General features: G+C 44.7%; 1 protein-coding gene across 4 annotated transcripts in view; it reads right to left on the bottom strand.

Moving 5' to 3' along the window:
• PLD1 (phospholipase D1) overlaps positions 1–22,394 on the bottom strand; it is a 75,572-nt gene that overhangs the window by 20,711 nt on the left and 32,467 nt on the right. For 2 of the 4 annotated variants that reach the window (XM_085587359.1, XM_021548246.3), the window contains exons 6-19: positions 21,620–21,685; positions 15,977–16,035; positions 15,375–15,467; positions 12,794–12,946; positions 11,942–12,091; positions 11,072–11,155; positions 9,330–9,411; positions 7,241–7,351; positions 5,816–6,022; positions 4,198–4,414; positions 3,161–3,274; positions 908–1,036; positions 496–614; positions 208–321 (exon numbers count right to left, since the gene is read on the bottom strand). In XM_085587359.1, the coding sequence (XP_085443485.1) occupies positions 208–321; positions 496–614; positions 908–1,036; positions 3,161–3,274; positions 4,198–4,414; positions 5,816–6,022; positions 7,241–7,351; positions 9,330–9,411; positions 11,072–11,155; positions 11,942–12,091; positions 12,794–12,946; positions 15,375–15,467; positions 15,977–16,035; positions 21,620–21,685 (1,698 nt within the window). The remainder of the gene's footprint in view (positions 1–207; positions 322–495; positions 615–907; positions 1,037–3,160; positions 3,275–4,197; positions 4,415–5,815; positions 6,023–7,240; positions 7,352–9,329; positions 9,412–11,071; positions 11,156–11,941; positions 12,092–12,793; positions 12,947–15,374; positions 15,468–15,976; positions 16,036–21,619; positions 21,686–22,394) is intronic. The other 2 variants (XM_085587360.1, XM_021548250.3) reach the window with 1 other exon arrangement.

Below are 22,394 nucleotides of genomic sequence, written 5' to 3'. Positions count from 1 at the left end.
AAATAAAAATTAATGCCTCTCTACTAGAAGAGCTGCATTATTCTACTGTCATTAAGGATCCTGTCACCTAATCTGTGAATTGAATTAGAAAAGAGTTTTGCATCTTATAAGTCAAGTTCTGCAGAGGGTCTGTCAGGCATTCAAACTTCCTGGGAGGATGCACAACAAGCTCTCTGAGGAGTATGTGAGCAGGAGACCAACACCCACCTGGACTGTGGCAGGAACAGCCTCGGGCACCTGATACTTCAACTCGTTAGCAGTTTGCTGAGATTTTGGCAACAGGAATGGGTAGGACAGGGACCGGTATTTGGGTTTCATAATCTGCACGGGGAATGAAAAAAACAGATAAAGAAAAAATGCTTGCAACAGATAAAGAAAAAATGTTTGCAACATATCAAACAACACAAGGAAATAAAACAGATGCCTGCAGAGGGCAGGGGGATGAGGCAAGGCTGTGCTTATCTCCATGCCCCCAGCAGTGACACCCACACCCACCTTGGTGAAGTTCCAGCGCTGGATGAAGTGCCGGGCGACGTCGCGCGCGGCTCTGCCGTGCACCACGGAGGAGATGTCGTGCCAGGGCATCCTGGGCGTGGTGTATCTGTCAATGAAGTCTGTGGGACAAGGGAGCATGGCTGAACTTCCTCAGGCAAAGAACACGAGTGTGGAAAAGTACACCATCCCCCTCCTCAGACTGAGGTTTCTGGCACCAAGCACCCCCAAGGCAGACGACTTGGACTGCAACAGCATAATTGGTCCTAAAATCCCTCAAAGGGAGTTTTGCTGCTTTTTCCTAGCAACCAAACCAAATCAGCCTTGTTACCTCTGGCTTGGAGGCAGGAAAAATAAGATCTGAGATCAAAAAGGTACAGAACAAAGTTTGGGGAATGCAAAGGCTCCCACTCACCAGCAAAAGGCTTGTCAAGTTGAACCCAGTCTTTAAAGACAAAGTTGCAATAGTCTTTTCCGTGCCAGAACCTGGTTTCCCCAAGCAGCTCTCCAACACCTGTCTTCAGGCTACGGATGGATCCTTTATCTGTCGCAGGCAAACAAAACAAAAACATGCTCCAAAGTCATGGCCATCCATTGCACACAGCAGTGAGAGACTCACAGCTACGGAACAGCACTGGTGGGACCAGCCAGTCCCAAGCAGCTGAAGCTGGTTTCTCCCTAGTCCTCCTGTTGCTTTCAAGGGATGTATGTCAGTATTTTTTCCTCCCTATTTTAGTATTTCTTGTACAATCAGAAGACGTTATAAATAGGAGTCTGTTATGGAAATGAAAAGCAGATGCTAAATTTTATCTTGGACTACATCACCCTATAACCATTTGCCTTTCTCCAGTTCAATAAAACTTAAATATTTCCACATGGCAGATCATGTATGTCATGTACTTCATATATTTTACATTAATAGTGAACTAATTCCATCTTCTCTGCTAGAGAGTTTATTATTTTGCCTCTCTAGCAGGGTGTATCTTCTCTAATACAAGTAGTATTTATTATCTAGAATGAGATGTTCATGTTCCCTCATGAAGTATTGGGGTTTCTTAGTATAATGTTGTTTTTTCCAAATAGCAGTGTCATTTTTGATACAATTTTACATGTTGAACAAATGGATCCTGAATTCCAAATTCATGTTAATTAAAAATGGTCTGAAATATTGTACGCAGGGGTATTCCCTCCTAACAGGATCCCTTTTCCAGAGCACATACTTTGGTGGACTGCACTCTTTTTCCATGCTCTTAAAAATCCAAAAATGTTGGTCTAGACCATAAGCAGTTACCTGGTGTTATTTCCTGACTGTGAGAGCAGCCTGCATCTGTGACACCAAATATTAATGCAGTAATTATACAGCAATGCCATGAGCAGAAACCTCCTCCTAACCCAACCACGCCACCAGCTAACCACAGAACCCCTTAGCACACAGAAAAAACAACTTTCAACAGTCGACAAAACACACAAAACACGCAAAACACGCAAAACACGCAAAACACGCAAAACACGCAAAACACACAAAACACACAAAACACACAAAACACACAAAACACACAAAACACACAAAACACACAAAACACACAAAACACAGTCACTGGCAGCAGCACAAGACCAGAGGACACAAAGCAAGCCCTGCCAGCGCCGCTCTGACCCCGCCGAGCCGAGCTGAGCCAAGCCATGCCAGAAATGCCATGCAGCAGGTTTGCACCACAGCTGCCTTGGGGAGCTCCAGCCTCTAGTGAGAGTCCAGGTGGAGCTGGGGAATCACTGACTCAACGTGCCTGGGTGGCAATGGGAATGAGTGGGACACAGGCCAACACACGCTCTGTGTCCACGCTCCAGTGACTGCACAGTGACTCATGAATGACTGTGAGCATGAATGGCCACAGGGGAGACTGCACATTGTCTCCACAAAGACATGGAAGTGTTTTGTTGCCTGCCACTACTTTGTAACCAATATTCTGTAACTGGCAATTAGTGCCTTAGAGGAAGATGTTTGCAAGAGGATGATGCTGAAGAACTGCTCCTCACTCCATTCCTGAACCCAAAGGCATCCTGGAAAGGTACCAGGCACTTCCAGTCCAGAGGTGGGAACAGCTCAGTGCTCACAACCACCAAACTCCTGTCTCAACTGAGTGTGCTTTCCTTGGTTTTAATTTGAAGGAAAAGAGGGGACCCTAGTCTTTGTCCAAACACAGGACTGGCAGCAGCCACTCTGTTGCTTCCTCTCTCTGTTTGCATCTCTTCTTGCATCAGGTTTACTTTAAAAATATCCAATACAGAACTTCCCAGTTCCAGTAACAGCTCTTTCTTTTACAGGATGAGAGCTGCTGAAATCATCACATACCAGAATCAGAACTATTTCTGCAACTGTTCCCTGCTGTCTTTATTACAAATTTTTTGTTTGCTCATTTGTTTGATTTTGGTTTGTTGTTGTTGTTTTGGGGGTTTTAATTCTTATTTATTTATGCTGCAGCATTTGTAGTTTCTGGAGAAGGCTCTTCTGCCAGGATGCCCACAGAGGAGGGAAAAGGATGCTGGGAGAACAACAAGCAGCGAAGGCTGATCCTGGCACCCAACCTCATCTTACCATAGTTATAATGCAAAAACATTATAAAGCAGCTAAAGCCTGAAGGGGTCCACAGTTCAGCCTTCCTCCACTTACCCTCACGAGGCTCAGCGAGCCCCTGTTTGGATTCACTGTGGTGATGGAACATTTTCAGATGGGGCCTTAAACTCTGGATTATATTCGGCGGGCTCCTAGGGGGGTTAGAGTAACCTGCAGAAAGTCAAGATGTTCTATTCATGGCAACACACACATCCACCTCTGCACCCTGGTGCCTGCTCCTGTCTGAAGACACCTGGCAGACAGGAACTCAAACCACATGTCAGTTAGCTGGAACTGCAAGTGGCTGCCAGGCAAAGGACCTAATTCAGGACCCAGCTGGCTTTAACCCAAACAGCTGTAATGAAGTAATTAAGTACAAAGCCATGGCTGTGTCCTGAGCTGACTGCAACCAAGACCCCCATAAGGAGCCAGAGGCAAGAGAAATATCAGGGAGGGATGGAAATTCCATTAAATTCCCCAATCTTCAAAAGCTGAGGATTTTCAGGAAGGATTTAATTCTGGAACAATTTCCAAGATGATCCTTGTAATTTTAGCACTGAAATTATCTTTAATGTCAGGAATTAAAAGCTGCATTTAAACATTCAAGTGTTGAACAGACTTTCCTCTCTAGTAAGTGGGTAAATTTGGAATATTTCCATTTAAGTGAACTTATTTAAAACCTAGCTTTTAACACTAGTCTATGAGAGGGGATAATCCCATTCAGAAATTATTTGCTTGTTATAATAAATCTAAGTTGAAAAATGAAAGATTCAATTCTCTCTTTCACGAACAAACACTTTCCAACAACACAAACATCAAGAATCACATACGCTGCATCACATCATCTGACGACTCATGAAAATTGCTAATTAGCTAAATAAAAAATCCACATAAAGCCTTTCTTCTCTATTTTGCAGCAACACAAATTTACATGTTGGCTACACACAGCTATTATTATGATAGTTAGGTAACATGTCAACCTTCCTTCCATACAAAGAACACATTGCCCCAGAAATCATGTGAACGTGCACATACACCCACCCATCCACCTCCACACATCCTTTATATACATTATTTAGCTGAACACCACTTACTTGACTCACTGTCGATGCTGCTGACGCTGTCAGCGTGGTGCATGCCGTGCTTGTGCAGGTGCTTGTAAATGCTGAACCTTGAAAACTTTTTGGGTTTTCCTACTCCTTTCATCTTTGATGTGTCTGGGGCATCATCAGCATTTCTCTCGAACAAGTGGCTCTCTGGGGCCAGACCTTGAGGCTGCAGTGGGACACGTTCAGTCAACTCTGCTGCAGCCTTAAAAGACACAAGATGTGGCTCCAGGTCAGGTATGAGAAGGTTCCCCTTTAACTACAGATTCTCGTGCAGATCAGTGCTCAGAAACAACCACGAGCCAAATTTTGCTCTGTGACAGACACACTTAAGTGGGAACTAGGCATGCTTTCTGGGGAGAGTCTGTACTGAGAAGGCACTTACCAGGAAAGCCTAATAATATTAGCAGCATTTAGATCCATAAATTTAATCTGGATTATTACTTCCCTTGAAATTCTCATCAACCTAGATGTCTCAAATTTAGAGACGTGTGGTTGCATACAGACCCAGGCTAGCAGAAAGGTCAGCAACCAAGGCAGCTGCTGAGGGCACAAACAACAAACATTTCAGAGCACTCTGCAAGTGCTTACTCTGCATTTCTAAGTTTTGTTAAGAAATGAGAGGTTGCCCAGAGAAGCTGTGGATGCCTCATCCCTGGAAGTGTTCAAGGCCAGACTGGACAGGACATGGAGCAACCTGCTCTAGTGGAAGTTGTCCCTGCCCATGATGGAGGTAGGAACAACATGATCCTCAAGGTCCCTTCCAACTCAAACCATTCTATGATTTTAAGAACACAGACTTCAAATTGTGTCTGCTGTTCCAAGCTCCAGTGGAAACCCAGCTCTCCTATTTCTGTGTCCTAGCAAGCACTTGTCAACATCTAGACCTAAAGAATAATTTGATGCTTAGAGCCTTCGTCTCATCACTTATTTGTCATTAAAGCTCCAAAACCCAACCCTATGCTCAGAAGAGAACACAGCCCATTCACCCCTCCTCAGACCTGCCATGGCTGACCGTGGCCACCACCTGGACCCTGCCCACTTATGTGCAGGCCTGGAAACCTACTGGGGAGAAGAAAATTACAATACTGTGGAGAGATGCACCACTGGCTCTGGGCTTTCCCCATAGATAGGGTGAGGAAAGAGCCCATGGTGCTCTGCAGCACTATGTTAATTTGTCCCAGTTCTGTCTTCCCCATTGGCCCAATGGCCTTCCCTTCTCCTTTTACCTTTATATGTTAATGTTCTAGTAAGTTCTCCCTCCCCTGTTTTCCCATTGGTTTGTGTAACCCTGCCCATCCACCCTGGCATTCCCTATTGGTCCCTTCCCTCTGTACCACCTCAGCCCTCAGACACTGGATCCCTGATGCCCTTCTCCACCCCCTCTTTCCTGTATTTATACCCTGAACCCTCCTTTGTCTTTGCCCCTGGACTCCTTCAGCACTTCCCTGCATTAAAGCATGTTGGAACTCCATGCCTGGACCCTCCCGTGTCTTCACTGCCGAGCTGCTGCATGTGTGCGTGTGTGTGTGTGCTGGTGCTCTTGTGGCTCCTGCCCACTGGCTCTTGGGGAAGGTTGCATCCACCACCACCACAAGACACTTACAGCCAGGTTGGCGGTGGACACCGACTTGACGGCGGCGGCGCGCTTGACGCTGCCCACGTCGGTCAGGCGGTGCTCGTCGTCGTCCCAGCGCCCGTACGCCAGGTCAATGCCACCCACGAACGCCACCGACTGGTCAACGATCACCAGCTTCTCGTGGTGGGCCCACAGGTACACGGAGGAGGACACGTGGTCTGGGTGCCTCATCACCTGCGAGGAAACCAGAACTCGAGCTCAGCAGCGTTGTCAAATTTAAATCCTTCCAGGCAGAGAGCTGGTCAGCGTTTTTTGGCTGTTAGGGTGATGGGGAAATGCTGGAGTTGTTACTGGATGCATTGCTTAATTACTGAAGCTACTCAATTTCCCCATAGTTGTATCAGCCATATGGCAGGCAGGTGTTTCCCCAGGATGAAGGAATCCCAAGCAGCAATGATTACTGATGCTGGGATAGGTCACCCTTACAACAGCTTCACAAGAGGACCACAGTCAAAGAAACTGCTTCAGTTGAGCTGTAATAGCTGAGCTTTCAAACACAGAGCCTGCTCTGGAAGAAAACAACATATTGGTGATCTGAGTCACTTCTTTGGTTGCCACCACACAACTGAAATGATAAGCCAGGCTTCCCCCCCACACCACCCCACTTAAAAATCAAGTTGTCTGGTATTTGTTTAGGAATTTTTTTTGACAAGTGTCTATGGAACCCTAATTTCTTTATCTCAGAGTTTTATTTATTTATTTATTTATTTTATGACCAGTCTCCTGGAGAAAAAGCTACCAAGTTTCATCTGGCTGCTCCCAAAACCTGTGACACAGTTTGTGTGTATTGTCCAGTTTTGCTACAAAGATGATGAACAGATGCTTCCCTTTGATGTGACAACTGATCAAGTGAAAATAAATCAATTATTCTAGCATAACAGGTATCTTATTGCTCATTAAGGTGTATGTGTCTCTAAGAGACTGGATATAGCATTATCTACTGGTTTGTCTGCCACAACTGATTTTCTGTTTGGTGCCAGAACAGCAGTGTAACAGCACAGGATAGTGTAGTGTTGCTCTTCTGTGGTGGGAACAGTAACACCCAGTTATCATTCACATATGAGCAGAAATGCTGAAATGAGACAACACTCTCAATTTGTAATTTTCCATTTGATGTAACTCCATTAACTTGTCACATGAAATACACTTATTGTGAATTAAGGCAAACAGTTACTTTGGCAAATCTAAACTAAGCAATTTTATGTTCCATTAGAACCTAAAGAAATGAAGTTGCCAGATGTGGCATCACCACATGGGTGTGCCTTGTCAGGCACGCTGCAATGGTGGGAAACACTCCTGAGCCTGCAGTTCCCACCCAAAGACACCGGGGCCAGCACCAGCCATCAAGAGCAATTGAATGCAAACACTCTCCACACAGCCCTGTGCAATTACCTTGATGTTTGGATGGAGGTGCATGAGCGTCCGCTTGCTGTATTCACTGTTGATCCCCAGGGCAAGCTCCACCTCTTTGTACAGCATAACAAAAATTCTCACTCCTTGTTGCTGTCAGAAATAAAAAAGAACACATGGAATGCAGGCACACCAATGGATAGGTTTCCAAAGGCAGGAAAAACTAAGAGGCAGTAAATGTGTTGTGTCTGCTGATGGAAATGCTGAATGAGGTTACTTGTTCTTGGTTATCCTCTTCCAGATCCTCCATGGGGAACCCACAGCCTGGTAGGACCTGCCTGCTTGGGAAAGCTCTCCAGTTTTCTGAGAAGGGCTCAGTATCTGGGTCTGTGTGGGTTTTGATGTTTTTGACTGAGCTATTCCAAGGCCCATCCACAGGTGATTCCTATAGCAGCTCCTTTTACGCACCCTTTGAGGTAGATTTTGCAAGCATGATTCACTCCAATCATGTTCATCCACTAAAGTTCAGCGTTCTGCTGCTTTGTGTTGCCCTGAGGGTTGCCCACTGTTAAATGTCACTGCAGGATGACACAACAGTGAAGTCACACAGACATCCCCCTCCTGAAAGGACTGCCACTAACTCAACACCAGCAAAGAGGTTCTTTCTGCTGGTGGAGCTCAACAAGCTCCGGGGAACACACTGAGCAGTGCTAAAAACATTGTGACCAGCCTTGTATCCATGGCAGGGTTTTTCTTGTTAAAGCACTTTCAAATGTGCCAAGTGCCTCCCAAACCTTGGCAAATACTGGTCACACACTGGGACACCTCCACCTTCCATAAATCAGCATTAATTAAAACCTTGCACTAGAGTTTGCCAGATTAAACTTGGAACGTAAACTTCTCACAGCCTTTTTTATGTCTATTCCCATAAAGCTGCTCTAAGAGCTAAAGCAATCTCCAAATTGTGGATGATATTCTGCTCTCCACTGCACCAGGGGAGTCCAAGGCAATGCTGCACACACAGCAGGGACAGCCTCAGCCCTACACCATGACATCAGCTTGCTGACTGCCCTGTTGAGTCAAAAGAACACCACAAGAGACAGAGCAAGCATTTCCAGGGACTGACCTCACTCTCCTTACCACAGTGTTTTTATGGCCGTAAGAAAATCCATGTCAATGTGACAAAAAGAAGCCAAATTCCTCCTATGAGTGAGTGATGCCTCGTGGCCGGTTTATTTTTGCCAGAAAATAAAGAGTAATTCCAAATCAACTACAGCCAGACACAAACCTCTCATTTTTTATCTAGGTATGTGAAGGAGTGAGGACTGTGATGACAACTGGCTTGAAAGGGGAAAGAGTCAAAGACTATTTCAGCATGTTACATAATCACAGAATGGTTTGGGTTGGAAGGTTGTTCCATCTCCAGCCATGAGCAAGGACACCTTCCATTAGACCAGGTTGCTCCAAGTACCATTCAACCTAGCCTTGAACAATTTCAGGGATAGGGAAGCCACAATTTCTCAGGCAACCTGTGCCAGGGCCTCACCACCCTCACAGGGATGAATCTCTTCCTAATAGCTAATCTAAACCTGTCCCCTTTTAGTTTAAAGTCTGTGTCCATGGAATGCATGGAATTCTGTCCTTCTACCACAGCAAGAGTCCAAGCATGGGTTCAAGCTCCCATGCATGTTCCAAGCATGGGAACAAACCTTGTGACTCACTGCTGATATGGGCAAGCTCTTTTTAGCACCTGTGTTATCGGTGTTATCACAGGGTGTGTAAATAGCTGGAGCACAGCCCACACTCATAAACACATCACAAAATGCTCAGCCTTCCCAGTACTCTAAATTACATAAATCACATGGAGAGCAGTGAGAGCAGCAGGTCTTTGACCCTACCAGGAACTGGGACAGTTGTAAATCAAGGCTGTGACGCAAACCTGGGGCACCCACAGAATCTAACCTCCTGTGTCTGAGCTCTTCCAAACCCAAACGAGGGGAACAAATCAAAACACGTGCTTTTCCAAGGCCATCCAATGTGAGGCTTTAACTCTCATCTCTACCAAAATGAATGGTGGAAGGGCTCCAGCCCCTGGCAGGGTGGGTGCAGGGTGCAGCTGGAGCTCACTTACTGCTTTCCTCTTGAGGATGCAGTCCAGCCGCCAGCGATTCCCTTCCACCACCGGTCGCTTCATGAAGATTTCCGGGCTCAGCCTAAGAAAATAAAGGTGTATAAAAACCACAGCAGATGTAGCCTGCAAACAAAGTGCTGGTCTAAATAACCAACTTGGGAAGCAAAGGAATTGAAGTTTAAATAAAGTGGATGTGAAAGCTCATGTCCAGAGTGATGCATTCTACAATATCCTGCTCTTTGTTCTTTAATAACTGAGCATTACAGAGGGCAGGGGACATGTCCAGCACATTCATCTTCATATTCAACAACCCACGAGACCAAGTTGAACAGCAATATATAAATAGGAAAATTTGGACTCTATCTGTGAAAGAAAGATGCAACAAAACAAAACCCCCAGGATTTTCTGAAAGAAATATGCAGACACAAAAAATAAATAAGACTGGGATTTGAGTTCTCCTGGTACCTGAGTTATCTCAGCAGAACAGACTTGTGCTGAATTTTCCTTGCTGCCTAAAGACAAAGCAATAGGATCTCTCAACAGGACATGTTATTGCTTTAAGGATTACAAGAAATAGTTAAGCAATCTCATCTAACTCCTGCACAGCAAGGTGACAGAATTTCATTCCTTTACTTTTGTACCAAGCATAGCAACTTAGGCTTGGATAAAGCATATAGCTACATCTTATTTTTATCTTATACGTGAAGTTTTAGGTAAGTTTTGGAATTCCATGATACTTTAACAATAATCTGAATAAAACGCTAAATAAGAGACAATGGGTCTGAAATAAGAAGCTCTTGAACTGCCACCTGATGTGGCATAGGGGGAATCCATGAGCATTAGGCTTAACTGTGGTCATGGTAGGAAGCAGATTTACCCCACCAAACACTAACATGGTATGTAGTTTTCTCATTATTTCATTGTAGAAACTAATTCTTCCAGTTCCAAGATAAGCAGCGAGAGGTTCATTTCACAGACAGAGAAAGAGGAGCACAGAGATGTGCCTAAAGTGAACAGGAAATCTGAGTCATGTCTTGGAAGCCCCCCACGCCCATGGTCCAGGCTGGCTCAGGCAGATTAACCTTCAGAAAGTCAAGACAGGGGCAGCCACAAGCAGCACCCAGCCAGGAGACTCTGCCCAGTCCGTGAGAGCATCCTCTTCCTGATACAAACAGGAACCAGAGCACTGCATAAACACATAAACCAGGTAACAAGTGGGCAGAGCCTGGTCCTTGGGCAAACACACAGCTCAGAAAAGGTGACAAAACTCCCGTCCTCCCTTATCTAGCCCATTTAAGAGCAGATGAAAAGGCTACACCACAAAATGCTCTCACACTTGGCATGAGGCTTCCCAAGGCAGTGAGGAGCAGCTGAAGGGGGATCCTCTAGCACTGCTGAGCATCCTTTTTCCCTGACACACTGAAAGACACCCAGATTTGCAGCTATTTACACTCCTGAGGAGCCCCTCAAACCACCACATTTGCAGTTCAGGTGGTGCCTCCGTGTGATTTCAGGCATTTCCGTGGAGGGAGACAACCAAGCTGTTGATCTGAAGCGTGTGCTTTTGCTGCCAGCCCTCCTGAAAAGGCCTTTGAATACAACACAAGGAGAGGTTTGGGTGTGCTGCCAAACCATCTGGCTGCAGGGCTAGCTGCCATACTGTAGGGCTCCGAACAGCGCCGCATTGTTGGGAGCGTCCCCCGAGAGACAGCTGGGCAACACCCAAACGTGTCAGTACGAACCACCAATCTGTGATGAAAATTTCTTCCTTAGCAGCTTCCATGGCATTTGCGACATCTTCAAAGTACCACTTGGCATTGACATACCTGCAAAAGCAAACAGAGTGTAGAGTTATGCCTCCTCCCCTTCATTAAACAAAGTACACAGCTGAAGAGCAATGGGTTCTGTGTTAATGACATTTACTATCTCTTCTCGAAAGCAAACACAATCCTAATTTCCAGAATCAGGACAACGTGCAGGGAGAATTCAATGCTGTTATCAGCAGCTTGATGAAACAGCAGAATAAGGGAATATTAAGTGTCTCTTGGCACTTCTGCCAAATTCACACAATATTCCTGGGTTCTGCTTGACATGTTACCCAGGTTTGTGTCTCAGGAAACTATGATGAAACGGTGTTTCCTTTGATTTATGGAAATACTCAGGCATAGATTGTTGCAAGGCAGACAGTGCAGGGAAAGCATTGGTCTGCTTCCAGCTAGAATCCAGTTTTTGAGGCACTTCTGGGAATGGATTAGTGCAGTCAGGTTACACTGGGGACAGAATGATTTCTCACAAACTGCTGTGTGCATAAAGCCCTGCTCATCCCCCCACCCATACCCAGATCTGCATTTGTTGATTCCCTCTTCTTCTCTTTATCCTTACAATGACAAATACCCAACACCTTTGAATTTAAATGTAACTTGACTTGCAAAACACAAGGAGCTGTGATGCAGAGTTCCTGCCAGCACTGCTACTCTGTCCCTGGTGAAGCAAGCCTCATTTTTTTTTTTTTTTTTGCAATTTCTTTAATTATCACCAGCCCCTACAGCTACCAAAGGCTACCAGCTCTGTTGATCAGAGGTGCTGAGGGCAGGCAGGGGACAGGTGCTCACCACTTGGCCAGGGTGTTCTCCTGCACGGCCGCGTAGGAGCCGAAGCGATGCTCCGTCAGAAAGTCCTTGCCGTGTTTCCGGATGAACTCGTCTATGCCCTGCCTCCACCACTGGGCATGTCTGTAGCTGTTACACTTCAGAATCAGCGACCTGTAAGGACACACAAAGCACAGGGCAGGAGGCTGAAGCCATTTCCATTTACTTGGGTTGCTCCTTGCTGCCTGTCCATGTTGGTAAATGCATCTCTACCAGTCATATTTTATTTACGCAAAAAATAGGGACGTTGCTGTTTTGTTTGCAAAAGAATGCACAGCACTGAGCTGCTCTGAGTGACTAACATTATTGCACTGCCAAGCATAAAAAAACCCACCCATGTTTAAATTATTAACATCAGCTTAACTTGGAGTTGGAGCCAGCTAATGCTGTATTTTTTAAGAGATGAATTTATACTGTATGCTAACATAAAAACATTAAATATCTCTTTATCCCCCACTAGCATGTCTTTTGAGCAATACTCCATTGGGATGCAGAAGAAAACATCCCTGCTTGCAGCTTAAAGAGAACAGAGTGCCTATAAAATTACCTAAGCAATTGCTGCGGAACCAGACTGTGCAACTCAGCATGCACCGTGCCCCCAGGCCCCAGCAATAACCACAGGGATGGACAAACAGAAGCTCCAAATGCCTCATTAAGGCATGGGAAATAATCAGCATTAGGGCCAAATCCCCAGCAGGTCTGAGCACAACAGCAGCAGCTACCCAGGCTTGTTAACCCCTCCTGCAGAGCAACATCGATTTCTCCTTAATAAAGCAAAAGCAAACTAAAAAGGCATAAACAAAGTTGTTTTCTTACCTGGAGAGATTGTCAATCTGCAAGCCGTATTTCGTTTCTGTTTCTTTCTGGCCTATCTTGATGTTGAATTCCTTATCGACCAGCAGGACAAAGGAAATGGCCCCTGAATCAGGCTTCATGTACAACAGGAATGAGTCCTTCACCACCAGCCACCTGCACAGACACAGCAACCATGTCACCTGAATTTCACACCCATGCCAAGCCTCAAAACATGGGCCATGAAAAGAGCTAATAAAATGGAAAAGTGCTTCTTCAAAACACATGCAAATCATTTATCTAGGAAATCTACTAAATGGTAAAAATTATTCTCGGGAGCTAGACTGGGGGTGGTTTTCTTGAGCAGAAGAGTGCTTATTTTATGAACTTGGGTAATGAGTTTTAATTCAATACAGGACTTTTACAGTTATGCAAATAACTCCTTTCTACAGGAGTCTTTATAAATACAGGTTCTCTTGTTAAACAAAACCCATGAGAACCTTCCTGGTCACAAACCTCAGAGCATGAGGCAAGGTGCAACAAGCATTCCTCCATCCCTGATTTTTATTCAGCTTGTATGCTATATGGGAGTTATTTGACATTTCTTACATTAATTCTGATGCTAGGATCACTTTCACTCCTATCAAAATATATGAATAAGGCATTTTGGAAAGCTTTTATTGCCAAGCAACAGGCACCCTGATAGAAACACATAAGGAGGGATGACCGGCAGGTTTTACATAAATACTGTAGCCTGAAGGCAACTCTGGGAAAAAACACATTTTTTACTGTGAATGGCATTTCTAATTTTTTCTCCCCCTGCAGCGTAGCTGGGGTAACCAGCCCCCTTTGTCCCACACAGGTCTCCATCACCAGACCTTTGCTTCATTCTTCTGCACACTCAGAAACACACAAAGCAGCACAAAACACTGCAAAAATCTGTTCATTTTTGTATCTTTAGTAACAGCCTCAGCTCCTCATCTACTTCCCATATTTTTTTATTAGATCCCGTAGGTTTTTTTCTTGCTTTCAGGGCCCTGAAAGAATTACGTGTCATCACCTCTCATTTGGTGCCAAAATACCTCCCCTCTCTATTTGGCCCATAATTTCACTCTTAAACATCCCACAGGGTCTATTTCCAAATACTCTCCCTTCTGTGTTTCCCAGGCAGCTCTACATGCCTGAGGAGTCCTTGCCTGTGCCCACTCACAGCTTCACCTCACTATCCTCCTCCATGTCCTAATATCCTTCCTTTAAATAACCCTCTCTGGGAAATATTACTGTTATTTGCTTATTTATTGATGCATCAACTATCAGTCCCAGTGGGCCAAGATGGGAATTTAGTGTCTCACTTGTGATATTCTGTACACAATCCCACTCAGACACTTCTCCTACCCCCTTTCTAGGTGCTAAAGGAAAATGGAGATCCATCAGAGCTGGGTGTGCTACTGTCCCCACTACAGCTTGAGCTCTGGACAACACAAGAAAGGGTTAACTGAGCAGTATCAAGAGGAAAATGCATTTTTTTTCCACAAAAAAGAAAAATAATTGGCAATTATTTAATTATTTGACCTGAAGAAAGGTCACATCTTTGTGGCCTTTTGCCCTCATTATAGAGATCTTCTGTAAACCTAAATTAAGAAATATTGGAAAGAGCGTGCAGAAATAGGACCTTTTCTTCACAAGAATGCAGAAAGGTTTTGTTGGAAAACTGAACAATTAAAGATAAAGCTAATGACAGCCTATGGGTGATGCTAAAATCCAAAGGTGCATAATGCCTGGGGAAGCTCCATCAACTAAGAAATTGCTGCTGTAAGGCAGATATGGGCTATTTGGATTTTGAAATGGAAAGATTTGCCTGGGAAGGGCATGCTCCAGGAAACAAACCCTTCATTTTTTGGAGGCTGGCTGGTAACTCAGGTACTTCCCCACAGCACACATCTCCCTGTGCTGCAGCCCCAGGCAACACAGAGCCCTAACACAGAGGGTAAAGGGATGGAACAGCAAATTATGTCTGTCTGCAGCAGAAAGGGACATAGGAACAGGAGAAAACATTGGGATTCAATACCTGCAGTAGGCAGCAAGAGGCAATGTATTTAATGCCAAGGTTAATTGCACCAAACAGCTCCTTAGCACTGCAGGTCACATCTGATTTGATCCTGACCTGAAGTAGTGCAAAGAGTGTTTCAATTAATTGGTTTTCAATTTGTAATTTGGGGAAGGGAATCTGAAAGGCCAGGCTGAAATCTGTCTGGGGCAGGTCACCAGCCACATTCCCTCCCAAAGGCACAGAGCCACCTGTGCTCCTGCAGCAGGGAAAGCTGGGCACAGTCTGGGAGGTCACTGCCATTTCTGTCAGCTCTAGGAAATCCCAGATTTTCTCTGGAGTAACATGTCCCTTCTGTGAACTCCAAAGGAGAAAAAACCAACACACAGTAGGGTGAGGCAGGGAATAGCCCACGGGCCCTTCCAACCTGAAAATCTGTGGCTTTCGTAAAAACAGCAAGATTCACTCCCACAGATTTTTTGGGAGAAAGAGAGAAATGGAGATTTTTGTGTGCCCAGGGAGCACGTGGCATCCCCACCTCTGCCACCCCAGCAGTACCTTTTGGACCAGCGGTAGCACATCCTCCCTTGGCCACAGCAGTTCAGGCCAGGAATGCGGTGGCCCCCAGAGCGCTTCATGATGAACCCTTCTCTGCAAGGACAGGAACAGGGTCAGGGTGAGGGATGGGGCTCACCTGGAGCTGCAGGGGGAATTTGGAGGGGGTGCTTTGCTTGCTGAACCCCACAGCCCTTGTGCCTTGGGCTGGCTCTCCAACTGTGCCCAAGCAGCCTGTGCTGTGCCCTGAAAGCTGGATGAAGGGCAAAAATAAACCACCCCAGAAGAAAATAATGGAGTTTTAAGGAGCACAGGGTCCCAGTTTATAGCACAGAAGCAGAAAATTAAGTGGCTCAAAGGAAGGGCTGAAGGAAGGGAAGGGTGGAAACCCCAAAAGCTGTGTCTCGTAAAGCAGCCCACTCTCAAAAACATTTCTCCAAATTGTAGCATTTCTGTCTAAATAGTAATAATATTTCATATCTAGTACGCAAAATATTCCCGAGTCAGTTAGTGCTGAGAAAGAAAAGCTATTAATTTTAACAGTATTTATGTATAAAGCCATGCTCTCAGTGAATCATAACTCACAAAGACAGCTGACAACTCACATGCCCTTCGGTCCCAGGTCATGGATGAATGACAGCTGACTAACTCCAACAAACTCCATCTGGGAAAGAAAAAGAGATTCCCACCATCATTATAACCCTGAAATCCACAACATTTTTTTGCTTTATCAAAGTGACTTGCCATAAAGGCCTACAGAACATCCAGAGCAGATGTTATCCACCATCACTTAAGCATCTCCAAGAAGACCAAGGAAAGTATTTTAGTTGAGTTTTCTGTTTTTTTATTTTAGATGTACTTTGGAGAACACATTTCAGGACAATTAAACTCAAATACATCACAGGGACTCCCCGGTATTCTCCCTCCTAGATCTTTAGCTGAAAAAGGACTCAAGTTTGACACTGTTCAGGAGTCTGTGTGATCTTGGCTGGCTACCTGAATCCTCTCCTCCCTCCAGAGAACCTCAAAGAAAGACTGCAAAGGAAATGAGGATACATGCCCAGCGCAGGGACCCTTTAAGCCCCCCACCCCATGGAGATACCACAAGAGGGTTCAGCCCCACAACCCATGAACATCCTCCAAGGCCACTGCAGCAGGTCAGTGCTGAGCACACATCACTGCCCCTCTGGTTCCAGCAACCAAAAATCCACAGGAAAGCCACAGTGGGGCAGGAGGAGAGCAAGTTCAAATCCCAAAGTCAAGGAACCTGCCTCCTCATGGCTCCTCCTGCTTCAGCAGGGGTTGCAGGGAACATAACAACAAGCAAAGCTGGAGAGAAAGCTCAGCACGATTACGTTCACCTCTAAAAATAGGACACTGGGCAATTTTGACTGAGCAGGCTTTTCTTGGCACAGCAGGACATTCCTGGCAGTCTGCTGGTTATTAGCCCTGGGCCCCTTTAGCAGGGAGAAACATTCTCCCAGGGTGTCCTGTGCAGGACAGGGCTGGGGCAGGCACAGCCCTGTGAAGGAGTCGCCTTGCACAGCAGAACCCTGTCTGCACCTAATTTATTGTCACAGCAAGTTGTCCAAGTGCAGAAAGGCGCTCAGGGCAGGTGTCACTGTCCCTTTGGCCAGGCAGCAGGTCAGAGGGAACATCTCACAGCACAGTTTGGCAATGAACCTGCTGGGGCTGCAGTCCAGGGCTCAGCCCATGCTCCTGACTGGAGTGGGGACAGGAGGCAGCCTCTGTACCAGCTTTAGGATATGCCCACCCATACCCACAGCAACTGTAAGAAAAGGCTTTCTCTTCTCCAGGAAAGGGCCACTGTCATCTCTCTTTGGCAAACCAGCCTCACGGTCCTCATCAGCAACATCCAGTTTTGCACAGGAATTACATAGGTGGACCCCTACGTCTCAAAGACATCTTAGACACCAAGTGTAACAAAAAGTTTCAGTAAATTTGGGGTCAAAGTCTATCCTGCCATTATGATGAGGTTAGTACAGGCTCCCTTCCCAGTATAATTTTTTTTTTTCCCCAGAAAACAGCAGTGGGACTGAATATCCTTCCATCTCCTCATGCTCAGCTGCTCCTGGGATCTTCCCAAACTTCTCACATCAGCCAAGGCCATGAAGAAGAACAAAAGACACTGCTGCTTTCCTCTTGAGTATCCCAAGGACATAAAGTAACCTCTACTCAGCTGAGGCAATTTTAATGCTTTGATTTAAGGGTGATTTCAGCCTGTTTTCAGAAAGTGGTTAGAACAAGTCATTCCATGCTATTTTACCAACCATCTTGCTCTCTCTGTTCTCCCTAAGGGTTCTGGAAAAGCACGGGTGTGACCTATGAATGTTTCAGCTGTTTCTGCAGTGACACTTAAAGGTGGGAAGTGCCTGAAAAAATCCAGTGTATCCTACAAGCCCTTATCAGACATCCCAAGCAAATTCTCAGGCCAGTTCTTTGTCTGGATCTCATTTTAACTTCATGACATTTCATATCAGGCACATCAGAAACCCAGACATCTCTCTCACAGTGGGCATACACACAAAAGAAGCATAGAAATGTCAAAACCCTTTGAAAATGCTGGCTGGAACCAGAAAGCTTGGCAGGAATTTGAGGAGCACTGCATGCAGAGAAATAATGGTCCTCAAAGAAGCAAAGAGAAAAACCAAGAGGAAAAATTACTTGCAGAAACAGAGCTACCACTACATAAAAGAGAAACAAAGATTGTCTGGCAGGACAGCAACCTCCTCTTCAGCCAAGCAGTCTCTGGAACAGCAATGACAGGAGCCCATCCAAAACATTGATCAAGAGTTGGTTTGTAAAAAAAAAAAACCAAAAAACTTAAATAAATTCCTGCAGTTAGAAGGAAAATTCCCCAGCATAGTGCAAAACATCTGATGGAATGATTTATTGTTACAATTAGCTATTTTTACTGTCACAGTGCCTCATCTGAGGTGCTCATCATTCACAGGGAGGCTGGGAGAGGCAGGCAGGGCAGCCAGGAGCTTTCATCTCCATCACATCAGAATTCCTGTGCTGCCCAGCTGCTCCCTGGGATCTGGCACCCCACTCTGGTTTCAGAGAGACCCGCAGCAGGATGCTTTTGGCATGAGGTATGGGCCTGGAGAATGCAGCTTCAAATGACATTGATGTGGCAGACAGGAGTGATGGGCTGCAGGAGAACAGGCTATGGAAGGTGGAGAACAAGCTCAAAGCATCCTGTCCTGCCAGCAATGTGGAATATGCATGATTTATGTAAGTAAAAATTTCACAGAGCATCTGCATTTCAGAAAGGATTCATCTTCTCCATGCTGTATTTTTTCATTTGGCTCTTGCTCTTTATTTAGTGGGTTCAGAAATGTATCAAAAGCTGATTAGCACTGGTCACTAGCAATAACGTGGAATTACACTCTTCAGAATTATACTGTTCAGCATAATTTCTTACACAAAAATATTGCTCATACAAAATACACATTTAAAAAAACCCAAAATGTGCTGCATTTCAAGTGTAATAGCTTGAAATATTGGTGGGTTGGGTGGGGACCTCCACAAAGGTCTGCAGATCCAAACGCTGTATCAGAGGCAAACCAGGGGCCTCTCCCACTCTCAGCTGTTCTTAATTAAGATAAGGTTTTTACTCTCTCTAAAGTTCATGCAAAACATTACACACATACACACACTCCAATCAAATCTTACTTTTCATTTTGCCTGGGCGTCCTTTAAATATGGGAACTTGCACAAAAACAATGCAAAAATCCAGTTAATAGATTTTTTGAACAGAATCCAATTAAGCCTCAACATTTTGAGGCTATATTCCTCCAATTTTCAGGAAAAAAGTGTGAACAGTTAACATACTGAGATTCCCACAATATTCATTTTAATGATAATTGTCCTAAAGCACTTCAGCCCAAAAGAATAAAAATGTTTTGGAAAGAAGAAGAAGACATGAGATTTAATCACATAAATAAAATAATTTTGAAAAATATTAAATATAAAAAGCTAGACGATGTACAACCTCTCCAATGCCATGTAGTCACTGTGGACCCGATCCTCAACGCAACCAGTGACTTCAGGTCTGCAAAACCACAAGCTTCACTTGCAGGCTCAACTGTCTTAGTGCATGGCATATCCTCCAGACAGTGTATAAAGCACTTTGCCCTCACTGGCAAATAATAAATTAGCCACAAACTCAAAATAAAAATAAAAAGCAAATTCATTAAATTGTGCAGCTCAGATGTAAAAAACATCTCCTCAGAGATGCTACTGACCCAAGCAGGCTCTTCACTATGACCAAGGGTTACACTCCAGGCAGATCTCAGCTTGCCTTTGCAACTCCATGCCTGATTTAACAGAGTTCCTGATTTTAAAAATGTCCTCAGTGCATGGATTTGATGAGAGGAACACAGAGGAGTCCAAATGTGCTCTAAGATTAAGACAGTTACAGCGTTTGTCAGCATCCAGGCAAAAGACTTCTCAACCACAGGAAGAGCAAAGCCCTCATTTTGTTCTCAGAAGGATAAATACAGTTCCAGGGAAAGTGCCAGAAATCTTCACTTAGTATCATCTGAGAATGGTGGGGGTGTTTGGATGCTGTTTTAAAGGAAGCACTTCCTTCCCTGTGATTTCTTCCAGCATTGCCTGCAGGACCCGTGCCACTACCACGGGCAGCAAATCCTCCCTGAACACATCTCTGTGGCCAAATCCGGTGAAAGCCAACAATAAACGGAGAATTTATGTGCAAAAGGGACATCTGGCTCCAGGGGCTGGGGACAGAAGGGCGATTCAGCCCAGGAGGGAGCACCCCACAGCTGCCTGGGAAGGCAGGGCTGCCCATCTCCCCTCCCAGCCCCCACTGTGCAGCCTGTCTCAAACCACAGCCTGGCCAAAGCATCACCCACGTTCTCATGGGAGCAGAAATGTTCCAAAATATTTTAAAAAGGCAACGCCTGCCTAAAAGTGACAAGATGGATCCACACTGTAAAATAACTCTCCCCCGCTCTGCATATGCTACTGATCAAAATTGCCAAGTTATCCCAATCTTGCTTCTAGAACAAAAGAAGACTCTTTTCCACATGCAGACTAACACAGCTCTTCAGTGCATTGGAATTAAGCTCCACAGCCTGTCCCCTAAAGGAGCATGCTAAGGAATGCAGTTTCCTCAGCCTCAGCCTGAAGATTCCTTGCCATCCAGAGCACAATGGCCAACCCCAATGGGCACTTTGTCCCATGGAACAAGCAGTGCTCAATAACTCTACAATAGAGCACACACAATTTTTAAGTTTTTATACACAACATCCAGCTATGAGCTTCCCAACATGTCTACACAATGGAAATCCTGCAAAATAGAAGAATATCTAACAACAACAAAAGTGGAAGAGAAATGTCTGCTACAGAAATTCAAAGTTCAGTGTGTATTTTTGGCTTGTTTGAAAACCAGGTGTTCCCAGATACCACTCTGTGCTCAGAAATGTCACTAAGCTTGGCAGCTACTCAGTGAGTGCATCAGATTTTGCTGGTAATACAAAAGATGAAGTAACACAGTCATGCAGCCAAAAAAAGGGGAAATAAATTACCATCCCCAAGAGATGTCACGGCTGCAGCTGACAGGTAAGGACTTCTGAAGAAACATTTGAGGATGAATTTCAAAAGAAATGTTTTTATGCTTAAAATAGGCCTGAAGCTGGATTTGACATCTCTCCTAATTTCAAACGTGTTGACTTGGGCAAATAAGCCAACTACCATCTCCCTTTGGAACTGACAAAATACTCATTCACCTCTCTGGGTATACCACACACACAAACTCAACACCACTGATGTCCAGGGAGACTGCACAGAATAGAAACCTGAGACAAACCTGCACCCAGAACCACACACAAAGCCCAGACTGAAGGAGCAGTTACAAATACGATTTGGATCCCAATTTTTAAAGTATTTAAAACCATAACTTATCCATCTTGCAGAGTCTGCAGAATTAAACAGAATCTCACTACATCATACATGTACAACAAGCTGGACTGAAGCAGCTTGAGGAGGTTATCACTGTGCTATACCAGCAACCTCTAACACTGAATCATTTCTTTGGTTTTAATCATGTTACATCTGTGTTGGAGAAATCAGCTAAGCCAAAATGCTCACAAAACAGCTGTAAAATATTTCTTGCAGAAGCTGCATGTTTTCTTCCAAGGAATTCAGCATTTGTAAAGCAAATATTTTTTAGACAATCAAGCAAAGTAATTTCTACTTACTGTTCCATGGTAGTTCCTGTACATTGGCATTTTCAGGATATTTGTCAAGTAATCCTCCAGCTGTTTCTACAATTAAAAGGTTGAAACTTTAGATAGGATAGGTTTTTCTTGAAAATTCCTGTAATCCAACTGCCTGGCATTAGGAAGCAATCAAGAAATCAGACCCACTTTTCAATTTGAGTGGATAAATAAATCCATTATTATGTGCTCACAAGATATCATAGCTCAGCACCATAAACAGTTTGGTCATAGGTTGTTTACTGTTCATAGTTCTGTGTTTGTACTTCCACCAGCAGACCTGTTCCGTGGCAGGGTCACTTTGGAGGTCAACTTTTGTGACTGAGCTAAAGTTTCAGAACAATTTTAAGTATCAAATCAGTCCCCATTGTTTCTGACCCACAGGAATCAGTTTTGTGAGAAGACAGGCTCAGAGGCACTGAGAGTCTGTTTAACAAAACACAAGGTTCATGTAGTGACAGACACAGGGACCATGCTGTCCTGTCCACAGAGAGAGGACACAGAGGGAGCAGTAGCTGGGCCTGTCCTCCCCAGCCAGGAGGGGAGAAGAGAAGAAATCGTTATGGGAGAAGCAATCTCTTTCCATCCTCATCGTAAAAGGGAAAAGAAAAAATTAGATTATCTGGGCATGGAAAACTGGGCAGAGTCCTACAGGACACAAAGCAAACTGAAAGGAAACATGAACTAAAAAAATAAAAAGCATCTATACAAGAGTTTTCTTCTCTTTTAAACCCACATCTCTCTCTCAAACTTCCCA

This window comes from Lonchura striata, chromosome 9, assembly GCF_050655825.1.
Source record: "Lonchura striata isolate lonStrDom1 chromosome 9, ASM5065582v1, whole genome shotgun sequence".
In the NCBI taxonomy this organism is placed as follows: Eukaryota; Metazoa; Chordata; class Aves; order Passeriformes; family Estrildidae; genus Lonchura; species Lonchura striata.
The sequence above is the reverse complement of the archived record's forward strand: the minus strand, read 5'-3'. Positions and strand labels throughout refer to the sequence as shown.